At 43.3% G+C, this 12,744-nt stretch overlaps 1 protein-coding gene across 1 annotated transcript; it reads right to left on the bottom strand.

Annotated features, from left to right (window-relative positions):
- Window positions 1–2,384: 2,384 nt before the first annotated feature.
- On the bottom strand, window positions 2,385–12,408 carry c1ql4a (complement component 1, q subcomponent-like 4; the record flags this gene model as incomplete). The annotated part of the gene is made up of 2 exons (XM_080444717.1): window positions 11,860–12,408; window positions 2,385–2,564 (listed from the first exon to the last, which is right to left on the bottom strand). The coding sequence occupies exons 1-2, from the start codon at window positions 12,403–12,405 to the stop codon at window positions 2,385–2,387; spliced, it is 726 nt and encodes a 241-aa protein (XP_080300843.1). The 5' UTR covers window positions 12,406–12,408.
- Between the last annotated feature and the right edge of the window lie 336 nt (window positions 12,409–12,744).

The raw sequence follows: 12,744 nt of genomic DNA on the forward strand, positions 1-12,744 counted from the left end.
GTGTGTAACAAGACTCACCCTTTAAATTATTGTTAATTAGTTATAAGCCTGTTAAACACTGAACTACCTATTCATTTTTGCACAATTGATCACCATTGTAAATGAGCACACTGTATGTATAGTGTATTTTTGGGCACTTGGGGTATATTATTGGCTCACATCAATAGATTCATGTTTGCTTCTTGCCTGGGCAGTGCCTTAAGACGCATTGGAAATCCATATTGGAGCGGTCGGTGGCTCCGTGTCCTCCATTGTTGCTTCGATCCCTGCCTGTTATATTCATGCACCCAGCCTTTCCATTTTATTTTATTTTGTTTTATGTATTTGTGTGTGTGTGTGTGTGTGTGTGTGTGTGTGTGTGTGTGTCAGGTGAGGACGGGGCAGACCCTCAGATGGGTCTGTACATTTACAGTATATACTGACCTCCCTTGACCCCCCCCCCCAGAAAAAAACACGTAAGAACAGCTAATGACGCAGTGTTGATATATATATTTTTAATAGCAATTCTCTATTCAACCTATAGCATTTCAGTTATCCCATCTCAAGATTACAGTTTTTATACACAAGATGTCACTTTGAAAGAAAAGGGGTCCTCGAAAATAATGCACTAAGTTGGTATGGTGGCATAATAATCATGTCTGTAATTTACTGTACAACATTTAAATGTCAGTAAAACACTGCAACTGTCGTTTCTATGCAGCACATAATCTCATACATTATCTACATAACATTACTGTCCAGGTCCACTCACTCATGCACACACTCTCTCACATTCATACACTTATGCCTGATTTATACTTAGCCATACGACGGTGTCCCGCGCTGAAAATAGCAGAACTACAAGCTCAGAACGCATCGCACCGCAACACGTTCTGAGCTTGTAGAGTGGCTATTTTTGCCGTGGGACGGTATCAATTACACACTCATTGGCACACATGAAACGTCAATAAAGCACTTGGTCATGACAACTGGCTTCATCACGCAGACAACTCGGTTAACATCCATAAAATGTGTCGTTGCATTGTATTGTTTTGTGTTTTTAACTTGCTGTGTGATATCCCTTGGAATAGGAAAGGTTGGTCAACTGTTCATGTTTATCCACAGGGCCTTATTTTTGTAAGCAGCTATCTGTTAGCAGAGTGATGCACAACTGGTATTTTAGGCTATTTAGATTCAGGGATTTCCATTCAAAACAGTAGGGGAATCATGATACTGATACAGTGGAGTTGAAAGATGGACAGGTCATGTGGTCAGAAGCCACAAAATGTGTTAATTTAAGTCTGAATTAAATTAACACGCGTCTTTCAGTTTAGCGATGAGTAACAGGAGTTAAACGGGGTGATAACTTTGAAAATAATTAAGCCAAAAAAAATCAATTAAGATAGAAGGCCTAATCGTTGCGATAGAGTGTTTGTTCAGTAACTGGGGTCTCCTCATCCTTCCAGCTCTTTAGTAAAAATACATTTTCAGGTCAGGATACCCCACTAAGATTTTGCTTTTATAAGCTTCAATTGTATTGTGTTCCAGTTCCAATTTTATCTCCAGATTTGTTGTTTAATCCCTTCCAATTTCTCCCTCCCGAGTTCTCTCTCCTGATTGAATAAAACTGGTTGCTGACCTGAAAATGTATTTTCTGTTTACTAAAGAGCTGGAGAGACGGAGAGACTCATGTTACTGAATAGCAATAGGAATATAGAGTTATTGAACACTTATTTTATATAGATAATAAATAAAATATCACTCACACCCCTTTATGGTAAATGTTTATAGATGCCATACCTTTGCCATTGGCTCAGTCAGTAGTACTGACTAAAACCATCCTCAACGCCAGCTTTGCATCAAATAATGGACAGCGTGATAGAGTTAAGTTATACTGTAGTTTTCACAATGTCAGTCAAAAATGGCACATATTAGAATATTTTATTTCAGAGCCGTGACGTGCATCATAATGTGCACCTGTACTGTACTGTACTGTACTGCACTGTACATAATCTGAAACAGATATTTGAAAATTATATTTACACTCACGAGGGGGTCAATAAATGCACTTGATTTGATGATTGGCTCAATAACACACAATTCCACCTAACTCCAAGACGTTCACTCCACACCTTTTTTGTCTGTTAAATGTGTGTACAGTTTTTGCGTGTGTGATGTGTGTGTGTATGTGTGCATTTATGTACGTATGTGTGTGTGTGTACGCTTGTTTGCATATACATATGCTTGCTTTCCTTTGTGTCTGTAGGTGTACATCATGCATACACTGTGAAATCCTGAGTGTTACTTTACACTCTCGGTGTTAAATGAACACTCAGGATTCGGCTGTGTTTGTTCATTTTGCTGCTTTCCCAAACCACTCCTTACTCCTCTCGGCTCGATGCCTTTCAGTCCGGGTAGATGAGGAATCCAGAGAAGGTGCTGTACTTGTTGGTGTTTCCTCCGTGGACCTTCCCTCCGTCCAGCTGCACACACACCTCGTCACCCACGTCCAAATGCAGGATGACACTGTTGGAAGCGTAGTCGTAATTCTGGTCAGCATCTTGAGCAATGGCGCTGGCTCTTACCTGTCGCACACAGGGGACACACAGAGAGACAATTAGAACGTGGACGGACATGAGCAAACACTTGTGAATGTCACACTGCCACTCACAGTCCCCATAACAAACAGCCCTGTCCTCTGTTCTTCTTGAAATCCAACCCTTCCTACAACTTTATTTCCTATTGCCTGATCTATACATAGTTGCGCACCGAAAATAGCAGATTGACAAATTCACAATGTCTCGCAGTGCAACGCGTTGTGAACTTATAGATTTGCTATTTCCGGTGCACGACACCCACACACAACTAAGTAACTCAGACCACATCGCTCCGTCTCCATGTAATCTTTAATTTCTCAGCCTCGGTCATCAGCAGCCTGTGACATCACTACCTGAACAGGTTTGCATGTGAGATAAACATTGTTGGGGCAGTGACATTTGACCCCTGGCCAGACTGAGAACACAACCCTAGCATCTCGTATTGATCAGGCGAAGCAGCTCTGCTGTGGGCGAGGACTCAGAGCCCAGGACTGAGTTAGATTTGATTGGGTTGCAGAGATAAGCAGGCTCACAGGGGACAACAGGTTGTCTACAGGGAAGCTGTAGCGAACGCTAGAAACAGCAACAGCATCTTGTTGTGTGGCTATTGACCTGTTGCTTATGATCCTCGGCCAACTCAATATGCATGATATTGAGTAGCTGTGCTGGAGTCAGACGGTTTTGCATTTGCATGCTGTTTGCGAGGCCGGTGTTATTGACCCAGTGGCAGTGGATCTTTACTTGTTTGTTAACACATTTAATTGGGTTTACTCATGTAGACATTTAAGCACACGTGCACATATGGAGGATTTGTCCGCTTACTGTTTTACAGGATTTAAGTCTAGCAAGATATAAGCCAAGGCTACAGAGATGCCTCTTTTAATGATTTCAGAGGTGTAACCTTCTCCAAATGTATGAGCATGATTTAATTAGATACTATATGTAGAGCTTATAGAAAATGAATAGTTGTGCAGCACGGAAAAATACTTTTAAACAAAAATGTAAATTAACTGAATGACTAGATTTATGTTACCGAACAACCTGCTTTCATTACCGTGCTAAAATTGCCATGCAGTTTGTCCAGTAAATGCAAAATAAGGTGTCATTATACATTAGGCTGCATGGTTAACAGCCAAAATAAGGATGCATCAATAATCCTGATATACAAACACCTATTATCAGACATATGTCAACCATCAGTGGCCTTGTGTCTGGTTTTAGTGTCCATCCATGCTGGGAGCACTCAATCTCTGTCAGTGACTAGACAAGCCACGCACATCTCCATGACACCCGGAGAATATGATCTGCAACTCAACTACTGTCATGTCACTCCAATCACTCTGGGGTGCTCTCTCTCCCGGGTGAGCTCTGTCCAATTGAAAAACAGTCAATTATAGAGCAACAGTGTCTGAAATACTGTGACTTTTCCCTCTTTAAAGAAAAGCTTATTTTCCTTCCCACTTTCTCCCTCGTTCCACACAGTATACAGGACAAGTACATGTATTGTTCACCATCGGCATTGGAGTTGTTTTCCCTTGCCGGGTCAGTATCTGTAGGTCTGTTTAAATGAGATGCAGGTCACGGATGCTGCATCCGACACAAAGCGTGTCGGCGGCCAGCGGTTAAGCGTGTCCCTGTCCACTCTAAACCAGATTGATTAAGGGAGCGGGGTGGTCTATCTCCTGGGGCTTCGCAGCCCAGCTACCACATGGTAAAACTGACCACAGCTATAGCTCCACTACAATGAATCTAATGAAACAACTCTGTTTCATTAGAGCTCAGGTTCTGGAGAGCATAAGCACTATATCTTTCTGTGGTTAATAGCTTCATATACTGTATAAACAAAACAACTGAATCAATTATTTGCTCCCTCAAGCTTAAAATTGTGCACTTGTGTAATCCGATCCGATTTTCTCAGGTCCTCATAAGACCCTCTCTCAAATAACAACACCAATCCATTGTCATCTGTAAAGGTTATATTGTCGTTTTCCTTGACATCTTGTGGCAACAGCCAATATCACATTTGCATCTCTGGCTGCTTCTGACACTGATGTGGATGTTGTGACTTATATTGACACTGGGCATATGTCATCCTGCTCAACTGCTCATTATGGTGGCCAAACAGACAAACTTTGCATCTCAGGCCACTATCGGATTTGTCAATAATAGGCTACAACGAATATCCTGTGCACGAGAATGTTACGCACACCAAAGTCCTTATAGTGGTGCCGGCCCGCGGCAGAATAATCTAAATAGTAGTCTTCAAGAGGCAAGAAGGAGACCGTACACACTGGTAGCGGTAGCAGTATTTTATTTTAGGACGCAGAGTAAAAAGAAACCAATGTTTCGGCAGGTAAATGCCTTCTTCAGGGTACAGCGAATATCCACCATGTCAATACAGTCATATTCTTTGGTCAATCTATGATGATCGGTGCTTCAGCTGATGTACTTTAGTATAGTGTAGCTCTCATTCTGTATGTGTGAAAGGGATGATGCAAGTCATCAATTGAGGCAGACAAAGAAGCGCAAGAGAGCCATCCTGTATTCAAATTGGCTTAAGGGATGACTGGCTGGCCGGCCGGACGGCCGGTGGAACTCTGATAACCTTTTCTTTTACCGGAATATTACATACATGAGAAACATTACATTCTTTGAGAGAAAAGGGCTCACATTTCTTCAAGTTCAAACAAAGCCTAGATGCTTCAGAAAAGGATTCAATTAACTGAATAGCAATGGGCACTTGACTTGCATTTTTTAGGAACAATGTAGTGTCATCAGCAAGTTGACTAAATATGATCTCTCTGTCTGCAATAGATAGTCCTTTTAACATACTGTTTTTGATATGGTTATTAAGAAGTTGTGTGCAAAGAATGAACAGATATGCGGCGGCGGGGCACCCCTGCCTAATTCCGCGTTTTAAATCGAATCTTGGTGATGTACCACTTTTCAGTCTAATGGAGCTATTACCATTGACATAAAATATGAAAGCTGCAAGAACTGTCTTTTTGTGTTCACTCTTTAAAGAGGTGGTGCCATGGTTTTGCACTTTTTCTGTTTTTCATGTGTCTATGAGGTTGATAGAACTTCATTAAGCCCCCTGGTGGTGTTTTTTTCTTCTCTGACTATTTTGAGTTTCTACCTGGAGGCTGAAACCTTGAGGGTCAAACGTGCCAATAGAGAAACAGCGCTTTAGTGACATAGTAAAAACATACCCTCCCCCTCATTATCATAACACAACAGGTGTGGGCATGAGGAGGAGGAGGGACTAGGACAGGTGGGTGGTGCTAAGGTGGTGGAGGAGGTGCTAAGGTGAGAACCAGGTATACTTAATGAACTGGAGGCGTGTCCACATAAAAACATAATTTTAACAATTTCTGTACACTTTTTTGAAAAAAAAATTCCTCCTAGTATAACCATTATGCCTGATGATTATGTTTTGGGGGGGGGGGGAATCACTGAAAATCACGGCACCCCGTCTTTAATGTTTTCTGTTAGTAAATCCCCCTGGCTCTGATGATGTTATATAGATGTATTGATAACTTCTTTGTTTGTGCTTGTTTGTATTGTATTGTATTGTATTTCATAAGATTATAAATAAAGATAAAAAAAAAAAAAAATCATGTTACGCTCATGTCACCATGACTCAGCCATAACCATATAAGGAACTCCCAATGCAGGTACGGCCAAATATGGAGCGTGTTGTCTAACCTCAATGTGTCGTCATGGCATCAGGCGCAAACAAATCACTCAGCTCCATAAATGGGCACAAAAGGGGGCATGCCCATATATGGGCATATGCTGATGACATCAGGGATCTCCATATATGGGCATAAAAGGGACAAGGTCTGATAGATACACAGATCTCCATATATGGGCATACGTAGCGGCCGTAGCGGCCCAAACCTCTAGTAGCCAAAAATAGCAGACCTACAAGCTCACAATGTATATGCAACGCATGGTGAGCTTGTACTGTAACTATATACCTCATATGAACCAGGCTGTACACTGTGGTGTTCCGACTGGGTGGTAAGGTTTTGAGCCGCTAGGCATGAGCCCCGGGGGCTTGCCTGAAGCAGACTTCTGTCTCTCCCCTGGCCCTTTCATTACACATGGCCTGTGTTGAACACACTTGGGAGTACGGTGGCTGGTTGTACAGGACAGAGGGATAGGGATGAGGGCAGGTGGGGGACAGCTACAGTATCATTTTCTATAGAACCAGAGACGGGGAGGTAAAGACGGACAAGGATAGAGACAAAGAGAGAGAGAGAGGGGGAAAAAAGGAAAAAAAAAACAAGGCCCAAAGAGGACGGAGGAGGATTGAAGAGAGGGGAAGGAGGAGGGCTAGAGTAACAGACTGATCAAGCGAGGCTATTTTGTGAGACCAGGGAGATGTGAGGGTATATGAAGTCTTGTTTTTATCCATGGTGCTGTGCTCCACTGGTAATAAAACTGACAGGATTCATTCGCTGTGATATACTGACCTCTTAGAGCGGAGACAATAGAAAAGTAGCTGTTAAACTTACCTAAGGGACCCCGGCACATGGCAGGCTTTGGGGGGAGCAGTGGAAATAGAATATTTATTGAATAGGGTTTCTCTTTCCTCTGGGGGAAGAGGGATTACATGGAGACAAGCTACTGTAGCATAGAAATGTCCCCCAGATTGTTATTGATATTTTATGTTATAGCCATTGGCCTATTTAGTACAAAAAACATCTCACTTAGTTGAATATAGTTGACTGATATAAATACAGAGTAATTCTTTCAAAGGCACTCTCTTTAAAGATGTCTTATCCTCTGTATAAGACCGTCAAGACTGTTTGCAAAGTCTTCATAGGAAGAAAGAATGCCTCCCTGCTGCTCCTTGCTTCAAAGGCAATTAAATTTCAGGTCAGGCATATCTGTGACTCTGAACTGAGGAAGTTAATGCAGGTACCGGTCATTACAACAAGCGATGACATTTTAACACTACTGTGTGGAATAGCTTGACCTTTAACTGATCTATTAAAAGAGCTTATGACAGGTGAAAAACCAAGGGAGAGATTACATCGGAGCTGTGGCAGTATAATGTCTATTTGTCTACTCTGTATATTGTATTCATAATACCAAATATATACACAGCGAAGCACTATGGGACCATAAATTAATAGATGAACAGGCCAACACAAGTTAATGAGGGGTAGGGAAAATGCTCTGTTGAAAAAAATAAGCATGACGTATTACCCCTCTGACATCTTATAAAGCATACCAACCGACATTAGCATAGTCTCACGCTCACTTAATAACCTTTGCAACCAAACAGGAATATTAAGTAGTATACACCTTTTATATCTCCAATGATAAATCAGTAATAGAACAATTATGCAGAGTATACATTAGCATCGGCAGAGCCAGCAACAGGAAGTGGCTCTACACATGTAAAATGGGCGTCGAAGAATCTATTAAACACAACATTAAAGTCATCCTGTTATTTGGAGACATCGTTTTAATCTGATTAAGCTGTCACAGATAAACTGACATCACATGCCTAGTTAGTCACATACTGTATAGTAGGCATATCTGATTCATAACAGTGGGATTAGCCCTGTACCATGGAAAGCCATGTAATCAACATGGGCTTATTAACACGATGACTTGTTTGTTGAGTAAGAATGCAGTGTAACTGTGTTAAATACACTTGTCATCACACAAGTGGAATTGTGCCGCTTGTACAGCCTTGTTACAACATGAAAGCACCTAAGGTACCGTGTAGACCCTTCAATCACAAATCCCTCCTGACTCTAATGCGTTGTCATTCCACAGCGATTTGTGAATGTTAGATTGAGGTGTGAGCGGATAGGCTCAAGCGAGCGGGGATTTAGTGAGATGTAATAGATCTACAGGAATCAAATGGAAGCCCTGTCACAGTCAGTACATCCGCCTCAGAGCTTGAAGCTGTCGCTTCACGCTACAGTCAGGTCACCTGTCACCATCTGGCGTGTTTCAGCCACACATCAACCATGCATAACCAAACGGCAAACCCAGGCAATATGGAATCATTAGCAGAAATACAGGTGGACTTGCATGGGAAATATTCTCTGGGGGAATCCTGTAGGATCGATCGTTGTGCTGTTTGTAAACTATGTCAATGTAACAGGGAATGGCTCAACGGATGCATAAACCCAACTTCTAGACCAGTGGTTCCCAAACTTTTTAGCTCAAGACCGAAAAGAGAAATTAGAAGTTTACCGGGGACCCAAACTATAGTCAAAATAGCAGATCTACAAGCTCACAACACGACGCGAAGCCGCTATGTTCGCTACTTCTTAAACTTTTTATTTGATTTATTTATGGAAATTATTAGATTTTTCCATTTAATTTATGATATGCTTTTGAAAAAAAATCGAATTGTTTTTAATTGATGAAAAGTTGGGATTATTTTGTTTAAACTTTTTTAAATCCTTTGTAATAATACATTTTTTTTTTTTTACGTAGGAAATGGAAAAAAGGACATAATTTACTCGCGACCCATAAAAATTGGTTTGCGACCCAAAGACGAGTCCCGACCCACAGTTTGGGAAACAGTGACAGACCTATTTTCTCATACTCCAGGCAGCCTTGATCACTTGTCAAGCTTGACATGCTGAGTGGGTGTCCATTGGTCATCGGGCCTGATCTCATCGCGGCCTTCACCAGCGGCCTCCCAGAAGCCTCGTCTACCAGCCTACTGTCTCTATACCGCCATTAAGTCATCTATCTTCCTCTCCTCCACACCCCTGATCTCACCGTCGTCTCACTTGTCTTCTTTTGCTCTCCCTTTCACTGTCATAGTGGATGTCTCTCAGCATGTCACTGTCATGTCCTGTCTCCCCTGTTAGACGCACACTCGCTGATATACTCAGTGAGTCGTGTAGACTGGGCCGCCTAATAGCTCCAATCGTATATATTAAAATTGCCTTGTGGGTCGACGTTGGGTTGATGATGGTGGGCATCACAAATGTAACATGCCCATATATGGGGACTAATCTGGCGCACAGACAGTTATATAAATCTTGCTGGTGTCACTGATAATGTCCCGCTCTGACATTGCTCTGTAATATCACAAGCTCACGGAAATTTCCATATAATGTGTCCATCCATGCTTTTCCATCCATGCCTATTCTGGCACGCTAAGTGAAACGATATCCCCATATATAGCCTGATGTCATCAATATGATGTCATAGTACTGACGTGATAGACTGGCATGGACTCCATATTTGGGCATACAAGGGACACAGACAGACAGATTCAGAAATCTCCATATACAGGTATTGTATGAAAAAGACAGGAGATATGCAATGTCTCAATGAAATACACTGACTAAAGATATTTGAGATGTACTGTACCCCTACTTACAGTGGTTTGGAAGAGTAACAACGTGAGATAGAGTGTTGAAAGTATTGCATAACTGGGTGGGGCATGCGTTCCCAACTTCCATCGTTCCAGACTTGCGTGCTCCCTGAGTAGGCCGATGCCCTTGTCTAGTGTTATAAATGGCCTTATCTGTATAGGTACACCACCCAAAGCACACGCATGGCAGTAGCACATTTGGGACTGGGTTTTCTACTGCTATTATTTTTAGGAACCATTCCTATGGGCAGCCAATGTTTGATGAAGCATAAGGCATCTACGGCAATGGACAAAAATGCAGTGTTATTCTACAGTCAGGAGTCCAAACTGTCAGACACGTTTAGCAAACACCAACCACTGACAGACACTCATATGGCCTCGGGCAGCACACTCTCCTGCCTTAGGGCTCCAGCATATGACCAGGCACTCTGTAGCATTTGATTTACAGCATATTTCCACCTAAAATAAAACTAGTGGCTCTCCTTGAGTAGAGTCCTGTTAGGTGAGAACTCTTGATTAACAGAATTGTTTAAGAAGCCCTCCTGATGGGCATAATATGGACCTGGGTGAGGTTAAATAATTGAGTTGAGTGAAAAGATAATTAATGGAGAATCAATGAACAAGCTGGGGAGGGGTTGAAAAAGAGGGCATAGCTGGTGTTCAGGGGATCCAATCTAAGATTTATAAATGATTTAACAGGTTTGAATGACTTGAATGACAATATAGGACATTACACAGGCTGCCTTAAACACAGTCGCCATTGTAATCTTGCGTGTATGTAGTCAAATAAAGGCTGACGATAGACCACAAACTGATTTTTAACTAATTGAAGGAGATAAAATGTAGATGTATTATGGTAAATAATGCTTTATGTAATGCACCTGTTGTTATGTGGTACAACTATAGACCTACTGTAGACTTACAGCCACATGGTTTATTGATCCCCACAGAGATCAATACACCATAAAGGTGTCTGTCTGTCTGTCTGTCTGTCTGTCTGTCTGTCTGTCTGTCTGTCTGTCTGTCTGTCTGTCTGTCTGTCTGTCTGTCTGTCTGTCTGTCTGTCTGTCTGTCTGTGTTCACAGGTCTGCATTGAGTGCATGTGTTTGCAACTCAAGTCCTTCATGAATGAAGAAAGTGGGAAAATGTTTCTTGAGTTTTGAGTCCAACGTTGAAATCCCTGTGATTTATCCCCCAACACCTCCCCCATCAGCCCCTCTGTCTTTAATTAGTGTCTGGGGAGTGAGAGAGTGGATGAGTGCACTGTCAATTTTACATTCATTATTTATTTAGCTGAGGTGTAAACGAACTGGTCCGCACACTGACAGACATTTCTCCTGTGCTCTTTTGCAGTTCTGTTTAGGTGATAATCAAGTTCTGTGTATGATACTTACTAATTAGACTGTTCCTTTTGGCAGCGATGCTTCCTGCCACTTGTCATTTTGCTACTGTACGGCACATGTGGGAATGCAAATATTTGCACACTGCGCAATCCTGGGTGTCGATTTAAACCTGAGAGTGTAAAAATGGACCTGGAAGGGTCCATTCTAACACTCTCAGGGTTAGATTGACACTTTCAAAGTGTAGTGCATGAATTTCCCCCTAATGAGGAGGGAGATTGCTACTTCATTCTCCGGCTGGCATGTTGCTGCGCACGCTATGTGCTGTGAATCTGAAGTGCTCAATGTTACAGAGGTGAATGTCAGTCAATGGCATTGAGGGGGTGGTCAACACACTGAAAAAAATATATCTGGGCACTTCCGTTTGTCTGCATACACACTGCATGTGCTCTCTCCCACACACACACACACACACACACACACACACACACACACACACACACACACACACACACACACACACACACACACACACACACACACACACACACACACACACACACACACACACACTGACCTGTCCGTTCTTCTTCAGGTCAGCCCACATACTGGTCCCGTCACCGCCCCTCATCAGAACGTGGTAGGTGAAGTAATAGATGCCAGGCAGAGGGCAGGTGAACTTGCCAGTGCTTGGCTCATAGTAGTTACCGACATTGGTGACTACATCGTCAAACTTCAGCACTTCACTGCCCTCGTGCTGCTTACGTAAACCTGCATAGAAGGCAATCTTAGGGGTGTAGAGGGAGGGAGCATAGCCACCGGGCCCAGGGCCTGAAGGACCCTGTGGCCCTGGCTTGCCCGGCTCTCCAGGGGCTCCACGTGCTCCCTGTGGCCCAGGGATCCCCGGGGGTCCTCGGAGCCCAGGCTTCATCTTCCGCCCAGAGTAATCCTGGGGAGGTGGAGACACGGCTGTCAGCTCCTGGCCAGTTTGAGAGGTGGTGTAGGGGTCACACACCATCCTGCAGCTGCCCAGCATTTCATAACGGGTCGCCGCACCCCCAGCGCTGCCCCCTTTGGTGGTGTGAACCAGCAAGGGGATGGCCACCAACAGCACGAGAACCATGGCCACGCCTACCGCGGCTCCGATGACGCGTTTCCTGCGGCTGAGCCGCGAGGCAGCCAGCGTCAGGAAGTCCTCTTCCCCTTTGGCTGGAATAGTGCCGGCCAGGATGGAGCCCCTCAGTGAAACACTGTGGAATGAAAAAGGTGGAGAAAGGCGTGGAGAGAGTACTGTGGAGGGCGTGTCACAGGGCCAGTGTCAGAACAGCACTAGGGATGAGGTTCTCAGGATCCCAACGTGAGAGTAAGTTAGGAAAGAAAACACAAGACGGCAGACAGCCAGAGCCGATGGTGGGATGACGCAACTAGTTATAGGGTCAAAAGAGGGAAGGTGACCAAATCT

Source organism: Gymnoscopelus braueri, assembly GCF_963280865.1.
Source record: "Gymnoscopelus braueri genome assembly, chromosome: 12".
Classification (NCBI taxonomy): Eukaryota; Metazoa; Chordata; class Actinopteri; order Myctophiformes; family Myctophidae; genus Gymnoscopelus; species Gymnoscopelus braueri.